This window comes from Asterias rubens, chromosome 2, assembly GCF_902459465.1.
Source record: "Asterias rubens chromosome 2, eAstRub1.3, whole genome shotgun sequence".
Taxonomy (NCBI): domain Eukaryota; kingdom Metazoa; phylum Echinodermata; class Asteroidea; order Forcipulatida; family Asteriidae; genus Asterias; species Asterias rubens.
The window spans coordinates 8,921,596-8,931,180 of NC_047063.1; the positions used below are offsets into that span (position 1 = coordinate 8,921,596).

General features: G+C 41.7%; 1 protein-coding gene across 1 annotated transcript; it reads left to right on the forward strand.

Moving 5' to 3' along the window:
• Positions 1–1,044: 1,044 nt before the first annotated feature.
• LOC117306940 lies at positions 1,045–9,234 on the forward strand (the record flags this gene model as incomplete). Its single annotated transcript, XM_033791522.1, is given in 8 exon segments — positions 1,045–1,428; positions 2,447–2,635; positions 3,030–3,353; positions 5,180–5,420; positions 5,681–5,795; positions 6,546–6,664; positions 8,033–8,228; positions 9,169–9,234. Coding segments are annotated over 8 exon segments (1,347 nt in total), but the record flags the coding sequence as incomplete, so codon positions are not given.
• Between the last annotated feature and the right edge of the window lie 351 nt (positions 9,235–9,585).

A 9,585-nucleotide genomic window follows, 5' to 3' on the forward strand; every position in this document is an offset into this window, starting at 1 on the left:
AATGAAAGTGCTCAATGATAAATAATACGAATATTTATAAATACAAGCAGGAAAGTGTTACAAAAATGTAAAACTAAAATGTTAAAAATGAAGCAAGGCACGCTAACCGCGGACACTATTTAGCAAGCTTCCGTAGACAATGTGACGTCATAGACGCTTGACCAATCAGAACGCAATATGCTAATGAGCGGACATATTGCCATCGGACAGTTTTTTGTCACGACACCGGCATAATGCAACTCGTGTAATAAAACTGAACATTTTTTCCGAAAATTTACATTCAAGTCCTGTGGAGAAAGATGCCTGTTTCTCCCCAAAATTTGAATCTAAGAGCATTACTGACAGTAACGCTTCTCAGATTGTGTATTCTTCCCAGTGCTTGAAAAAAGGAGATGTTGATAGTGTATTCCACTCATCTTGTATACCGCCCTCTATTGACCAGTTACAAGTTGTAATCATAGAGCTGTGTGTGTATAATGCAACCCATGTACAAAATAAAGCATTTCTTGGACCATAGAGAATTGTCCTTTCTCTATGCTTGGACTTACCATAGAGTATAAGGACAGAACGAACCCATAACAATGTGATACTCTACCACCGAAGAATCGGTCGGTAAACTCTTCGTGAATTATTGTGGTCAATTATTGTGGTCAATTATTGTGTACAAAGTCCACGCACAGTTGAGTTAGCTAGAATATAGGCTAGAAACACGAAAGTATTGCGATTAAACTCCTCCATTAATAGGGGTAGCCATTTATTGCCTGTTTCGGCAGTTTGATTTTCCTTTCAATAAAAAAATTAATTACCACAACTTTTTAAATACAGGTAATACATTATGTTTTTTATCTAAGAGGCATCATTTCTTCATATACTAGAGGTTAAAATAACAAATAAATACAAAAGTAAAAAACTATTTATGGCAAATGTTTTATGATCACCCCTCAATAATTGTGGTTTGGTCGAACCGGAACTAAACAACTCAACGTCATCAACACCAGGGATTTTCCCTTAAAAAACCGCAGCATTTTGCTTGTGATGCAAAAGTTGTGACGTCGTGTAACTTCCCAAGTTTCATGACTCGATTGACCGAAAATATCATTGTTTCGAATATGTTTAGAATGTTTAATCATTACTCATTCATAAACCAAGAAGTGGAAGGAAAGTCTACGCTGGTGTAACCTGTATTTCTCAAGCCCAACGCAGGCTGAACATTTACGATTTTGTTTACGAGTCGTGGGAAATTCTGTGTGGAAACTCGAAAAGTGTTGAGTGAATTTTTAGTTTTTACTAAAAAACTGCTGGCACTGCTGGCACTGAGGACTTCGTTAAGTATGGCGCCCGTGAAGAAATACATCCGTGATATTCCAGTATCCTGCCGGCAGGATTTGTGCCGTATGCTTGATGTGTCCTCCTTATGGGTGACTTTAGGTAAGTATGAAAAGCAGGTCTGTATTATTCGTATAGTTATAGTAGTATGCTTCGTTTTTGAAGAAAGGGCAAGGCAACTGTAGAATAGAAAGGAAACCCTATAAACAAATATGGCCACTGGTCCTATGCTATGGCATAGGGTGTCCTTTCAAGGCCTTTTCAAACACAATAACAACCTCTACCCGCGCAGGTACCCATTTATACCCCTAGGTGAAGAGAAGCAAGGACAGACACAAGTGTCCTGACCAGTGTCCCAGGGAATTCTGTCTGCCAGAGATTCGGTCCCCCTTATGGGAAATTAACATGGGCTCAAGGAGGAGGATTCAAAAGAGGGCGCTATCAGAAGTAGTTTGTACACATTTCGATATACGGGGGGACAGAATCTCCTGCCGCACACCGGAACTCGAACACACACTATAGCCACCAGGGCCCAATCGGCGCTTACGGAAAGCAAGGAATTCTGTGCTTACAGCAAGTGTATTTCACGGGTTATGGCAAATTTGGGCTTCTGCACGTGCGTACCCAACGTTACTAGACATTCTATGCTTACAAGGTTAGCGCAGAAATACGGCGCTTGCACGAAGTCGTAGGCCCTAAGCGGGGAATCGTGAACGTAAGCGCGGAATTCAGCATTAAGCAGAGCCATGAAATTGGGCCCACAACTTGAATTTGATGCTCCATAAACAACCCAACCATGACAAACTATAACATGACACCCTGAACAGACAACAAAAAAGAACAGTAGTATCAGCTCATTGGATGGCGTGACACTGTTTTCAGTGTAATTTTCCACAAAAATATTTGAATTTGAATTCCAGACCTCAGAATTAGATTTCAGGTCTCGAAATCAAGCATTTTCCATTATTATCTCGCAACTTTGACGACCAATTGAGTTCAAATTTTCACAGGTTTGTTATTTTATGCCTTTGATGAGATACACCAAGTGAGAAGACTGGTCTTTGATAGTGTCCAAAGGTGTCCAGTGTCTTTAAATTTGGTATCACTCTTTTTTTTCCAGCTGGAAAGCTTAACTTCACCAACGACGACGTCCAGTCATTTAGGAGTGCCCTATACAGACCAGGAAATAGTAGTCCCACAGACGAAATGCTAACGGTGTGGGACTACAGTTGCCATACAATCACCGAACTCTACCATAAACTGTATGAGATGAGACACGCTAGATCCATGATGCTCTTGAAGGACTTGGGTAAGTCTAAATTAACTGATGGGGAGTACTCAGCCTGTGCTGCCAAATATGTAGCTTACTAAGCTTAGTCAATCACAAGAACCATCTCTGCCCTCGGAGGTACCCACTTACTCCTTGGTGGAGAGAAGCTATGGTTAATTGTCTTGCTTTAAAAGGACCCAAGTGTCACGACCACCGGGATTCTAATCCATACTCTGCTGAACAGAAACACCAGAGCTTCAAGAGTTCGGTGCTCTTATCTGCTCGGCCAAGTGACCCCAAATCATTGGCCCAGCTACACTGAACAAATAGAAAGAATTTTCTTGCTCAATTACTGAACAAAACTGCTGAGTTACACAGCACTGTAGACTTTAGATTCCTTATGAGAATTTCTCGGATTTGTTTTTGGCTGTAGTTGACCCCAGTCTTCATCGTCTGATCCGAGAGATTCAAGGAGTTCAGCCGACTGAAGAAGTCAACGATGAGCCAGAGTTTCCCGGACATCCCCAACTACCCCCTCTTCCCAGCAATCCACATGGTCTGACGGCCAACATCAACAAGTCCTCTGAGAAGGTCAACGGTCTAGAGTCGCCGTTCAAGGACTGGCAAAGGGAGCGGACTGGGTCCTCGATGAGGGTCGATAACAAGAGCAGTGGCAGGGGAGAGTGTAGTAGTGGCTGTAGTAGCGAGCTGGCCTCAATAACGGATGAACAAGGAGTTAAAAAGACAATGGAAGACCGTAAGCTGATTTTTGTGGTTTTTTTGCAAGTTGCCAGACACCTGAAGGTGTGGGCTACAAATGAACTATTTTTCCAGGGGCCGTTGCCACCTAGTCCTTGGCTGAAACAGGGTTACCCCCTTTATGGTCCATACGAATGTAGGCTTGGGTATCATCCATTAGAAGCCTAGCTGGTAGAGCAGAAAGCACTACCTCCCCCAACTTTACAAAGCAATTTGTTAAGTGTCTTGCTTAAACACACAAGTGTCACGACCGGGACATGAACCCACACATCAGAAATACTAGAGCTGATCTGGTGCTTTTAAATGCTACGCCATGACATGGTGAAGATGGCTTCTTATAGCACTCCAAATTGGCTTTGTTGGCTTGTGCATAAAGCTCTTAACCCTCACCAGCGTGGCCCTGGTTGGATTCCCGGTGAAGGCCAATGAGAGTATAGTTGGGTTGGTTCTTGGCCCTGGTGGTCTTACACTTTTGTATTGTACTACAGTGACGTCCTGGAAATCAGGGTCCATTTCTGGGGCGGGAAATTTTCACAGCTTCATAACTCAAATCTTACCGGCAAGAAACCACTAATTTCAACAGATTCACATTCCATGGCAGCATATATTTTTCTGCGGTGGGTTTTGATCATCATATATTCTTCACAAATCCGTCATTTTCATGAAATAATGCAGCTCCCAACGTTAAGGAATTCCCATTTGTGTTCGTACTCTCACAGTCTGCCGTGTGTACGCAAGATGCATGGCGCGCAAATCTTGCCATGCGTTTGCGTGTTAATGCTGTGCAATCAAGATACGGTGACCAAGAAATCATGCGTCTTGCATCTTGCGTCTTGCACGCGAATGTATACGCGTACGCACGGCAGCAGACAACACTGAGAAAACGATCAAAACAGGAATTTTTTAACGTTTGGAGCTGCATTATTTCACGAAAATCACGGTTTTGTGAAGAATATATGACAACCGAAACCCACCGCAGAAAAATGAATGCTGCCATAGAAAGTGAATCTGTTGAAATTAGTGGCTTGTTGCAGGTAAGATTTGAGTTATGAAGCTTTGAAAATTATCCGCCCCAGAAACGGGCCTTAATAGATAGGACTCTGTATCTGTGTACAGAGGAAGAGTCCTTCATAGGGCTAGGTTGGTTCTCTACTCTGCCACAAGGGTTTTTATCCGGGCCATCTGGCTTTTCTTCCCTACAGAAAAATCAAACCCTTTCGATCTCAGGTTGTGCTCCGGGGTCATTATGGGTGTATGTGGCCGGCGACCAAAGGCACCTTTGCATGCCTGCGGCGCGTACACGTTCTAGCCGTGTCTTTCGACATTCAGCTTGCCAGCTTTGAGTGAGGGTGGTTATAGCCTCTCAAATTATTATTACTCTTTATTTATTTGTCACTCAGTCATGCTCATGGCTGTGTTGGTATTACATGTTATATTGTAATAGCGCCCTCTCTTGGTAGAGATTAACCGGGTTAAAAAATTGCTACCTAGAAACCAGACATACAGTAATGTAGCAGTTCGTGATTAAATAGAAATCTAAAAATATCCTTGCCATTCGTGTCAACTCAAATCAAAACAGTGTCCCTCGGTAAACTTTTACCCATGGTGTCTGATTTCATTCCTGGAACTGTCTCAGCCCCCTGGGGAGTATTATACAGCCTGCGCAACAGAAAACTAACAGAAAATTGTTAGTATTATTTTGTCTGGTTTTAAAGGAGCTCTATGAAATTGGGCCCTGGTCTGTTCTTTAAACTCAAAAGCAGTGGGGCAGATACTGCTAAAAAAATGCAAGATTGATAAAATGTCTTCTTTCATTCTTTACAGACCAGAACACATCTGCATTGAGTAGCCTTATTCACATGCACTACGAGGAGATTGTCAAAGCGACCCGAGACTTTGATGAATGCTGTAAACTTGGAGAGGGCTCATTTGGGACTGTGTACCATGCCATGATCAATATGTCTCACTATGCTGTAAAGTGTATGAAGAAGAATGAGTACATGGGGTACGAGACGATGGAGATCGCTAGAACCGATCAGTTGAAAGAACTGAGGGCACTAGTCAGGTAGACAATCCACTTATGTTCCATTTAGTCAAGTAAGGATGTTTAGTCCCCCAAATTAATATTTTGACGTGGTGCCCTCTGCAAGGTTTTATTTCATACTTGCATTTTCCCCAGAGAAGTGCCCTTTAGGGAAAAATTGCTGTACGCCTTCAAGAGTGAAGTTCAAGGCCTGAGGTGGATCTAGTGAAGTTAAATTGTGTAGTGGTATCGCTTGTCAGCAAAATTATCAATTCATTAAGATTTTTTAATTTTGTATCCAGGTATCGTCATCGTAACATTGTTGCCCTGTTGGCTTACTGCATGGATGGCCCCTCACCCTGTCTGCTTTATGAGTTTATGGAGAATGGCTCCCTGGAAGATAATCTTCTGTGCAAGGTAAGCAACTTTCACAAAGTCAGGTTTAAGCAACTTGCACAAAGTCAGGTTTAAGCAACTTTCACAAAGTCAGGTTTAAGCAACTTTCACAAAGTCAGGTTTAAGCAACTTTCACAAAGTCAGGTTTAAGCAACTTTCACAAAGTCAGGTTTAAGCAACTTTCACAAAGTCAGGTTTAAGCAACTTTCACAAAGTCAGGTTTAAGCAACTTTCACAAAGTCAGGTTTAAGCAACTTTCACATAGTCAGGTTTAAGCAACTTTCACATAGTCAGGTTTAAGCAACTTTCACAAAGTCAGGTTTAAGCAACTTTCACAAAGTCAGGTTTAAGCAACTTTCACAAAGTCAGGTTTAAGCAATTACTTTCACATTGTCAGGTTTAAGCAATTACTTTCACAAAGTCAGGTTTAAGCAATTACTTTTACAAAGTCAGGTTTAAGCAACTTTCACAAAGTCAGATTTAAGCAAGTTTTTTACACAGTCATGTTTGAGCAGCAAAGACAGGTTTAAGCAAGTTACACAAAGTCAGGTTTAAGCAATTTTCTCAATGTCAGATTTAAGCAACTTTCACAAAGTCAGGTTTAAGCAGCAAAGTCGGGTTTGAGCAAGTTTCACAAAGTCAGGTATAGCAAGTTTTACAAAGTCAGGTTTGAGCAATTTCACAGTCCCGTTTAAGCAAACTTTCCTAAGACTCGAATCATTTTTTTCTTTCATGAGAATGTATGTGATAAAGAGTTAAACTGTTTTATAGGCTCAAAGGGGACCTCTGGATTGGAGATTGAGACATAAAATAGCTGAAGGGTCCGCTAACGGCATTAACTTCCTGCACAGAGCTCAGGACCAACCGCTAATTCATGGTGACATCAAAAGGTATAATTATAATAATAATAATAATATCAAAGTCTTATATATCGCACAAATTTACCAATGAGGTACTCAAGGCGCTGAGTATACATGTATACAAACTTTCAGAAATATAGGTTATTACAGTGATGAATTCTGAGACCCAATTATTTAACACCTTATAAGGGTTTACAAGGTGCTACGGCGCATTTAGCAGCCACAGCCAGGAACACCGGGGCGAACCCCTTCTCTTTTCGTTAAGTGTACTGGGTTATTTTACATGCGTTACACAACACATGGGACCATCCGAAAGACGATGCAATGGTTAAGTGTCTTGCTTAAGGACACAGGTGTCGCGGCTGGGGATTCGAAACCCACACTCTGCTGATCAGAAACAACATAGTTTATACACTCGCTTCCTTTCTTTAAAACCAGAGTGTGGTTGTTTATAATTAGTAACAATTTGCATCAAAAAATGTACAGGTCAATCAAATAGAATACTAGACAGTTGTAGACCTGTCCAAGTTAGAGTAAACATATCTTTGTACAAAATTGAAATTGTGAGTTTGAAAAAAAGAAACATTGATGTGAAAAAAAAAATGTTGTCATTATGAGTTCAAAACTTATGTTTCATCAAGACTTTGAAAAACGCTTTAACCCTCTCCCCACGTGTGCGTACTAAGAATTGAAAACTCGGGACTCTAAAAGATTTTTACCAACAAAAAAATCAGGAAAATTACCTGAGTGAGATTCGAACCCTCGGCATTAGCATTGCTTCAGCATATTTGTTACCACTAGACCACCTAGCTAGTCTGTCTTTGTTGGCTGACAAAAAAACTGCTCACAATATGCTTTTGCTTAGAAAATACCAACAAAGTATATTATAGTTTCATGGCCAAGCAGAGAAGAGCACCGAACTCAAGCTGTGGTGTTTCTGCCCGGCAAAGTGTGGGTTCGAATCCCCGTTGTGATATTTGTGTCCCTGAGCAAGACACTTTCACTATTATTGCTTCTCTCCACCCAGGGGCAAATGGGGACCTGTGAGGGCAGAGATGGTTTAAGATATGAATTAAATGGCACAGTGACCAGAGGTTATAATCTTGGAAGCGCCCTTCGGATGTAAAAAGCGCTATGTAAAAGCTTTTTATTATTATTTACATTATTGTTATTATTTCATCTTATCACAGCATGCTAAAGAAAGCTCATATTATTTTCATTTGTGCTGGTAACTCCTCGAGACGGGCTACGTCGCATAGCCTTAGATCCCAAATCAGGCCTTACAGACATTCTGATCAATGAACCGTCTGATCAACGAGGTGGTATTGTTTCAGGATCAACACAAACTGTACAGTACTTTTACTTTCAAAATTGTCCTCCCCCCGATAATAACTACAGTGCGAACATCTTACTGGACAAGCACTTTGAACCGAAGATCGCCGATTTCGGACTTGCAAGGCTGGGGCCAGAGAACGGGAAGACATATTGCTACTTGAAGACCAAGAACGCCCATGGGACCCTTGCGTACCTTCCTGAGGAATACAAACGCAGTTCTAAGCTCTCGACCAAGGTGGATGTCTACAGCTTTGGGGTGGTAAGTGTCCATATTAATAAAAGTGGCTTCTTATTAGCTAGCGCTCATATCCGTCACTCAGTGAGGGAAGTGTCGTGGCCGAGCGGTTAAGAGCACGGAATTCAAACTCTGTTGTTTCTGATCAGCAGAGTGTAGGTTCGAATCCCCAGCCTTGGCACCTGTGTCCTTAAGCAAGACACTTAACCATTGCTTCATCCTTTGCTGCGCCGTTGGTCCCATGTGTTGTGTAACGCATGTTAAAGAACCCAGGGCACTTATCGAAAAGAGAAGGGGTTCGCCCCGGTGTTCCTGGCTGTGGCTGCTAAATGCGCCGTAGTACCTTGTAAACCCTAATAAGGTGCTAAATAATTGGGTCTCAGAATTCATCACTGCAATCTTTTTGTATACACCCAGCGCCTTGAGTACCTTGTTTGGTAGATACGTGCACTATTTAAGACTTTGATAATATTATTATTAGTGACACTCGAGGCATTTCTACATTCAGTATTTTCCTGCAAGGCATGTGGGATGACGTTTGAATTATGAGACCTACTCCTTTTACATAGCACCTTGTAATGTTTTACAAGGTGCTATGGCGCAATATGCAGCCAATCAAACCAGGAACACCGGGGTGAAACCCTTTTCTTTTACGATATAAGTGCACTTTGAAGTGCGTCACACATCACATGGGACCAACGGCTTAACGACTTATCCGAAGAACGCAGCCATAATGGTTTAACCGTCATGACACAGGTGTCACAACTGGGACTAAAACCCACACTGCTGATCAGAAACACCGTAGCTTGACTCCTGTTCTGCGCTCCGCGGTCATAATGGATCGATTTGGCTGGCTGCCCAGGGCCCCCTCGCATGCCGGCGTCTCAGACAAGGATGCGAGTAAGGATGATTAGTCTCTCGACATTATTAGTCTTATCATATTATTTTGTTTGTTTTATGGCAGGTTTTGATGGAGATTCTTGCTGGGGAGAGAGTTGCAGACAGCAAGCGCGAACCCAACAAATTACTCGTAGGTATTTTTAAAGGCAGTGGGAACTATTGGTAATTACTCAAAATAATTATTAGCATAAAACCTTACTTGGTAACGAGTTATGGGGAGAGGTTGACAGTATAAAACATTCTGATAAACGGCTCCCTCTGAAGGAATTTGATTTTGAGGTCTCGAAATCAAGCACACAACTCCTTTCAATATTATCTTGCAACTTCGACCAGCGATTGAGCTGTTATTTTATGCATACTTTGAGATACACCAAGTGAGAAGACTGGTCTTTGACAATAACCAATAGTGCCCCATGTCTTTAACTCTTTCAATGCCCGTTTTTGTTTTGTTTTTTAAAGTTCTGTACTAGAAATTTTTTTT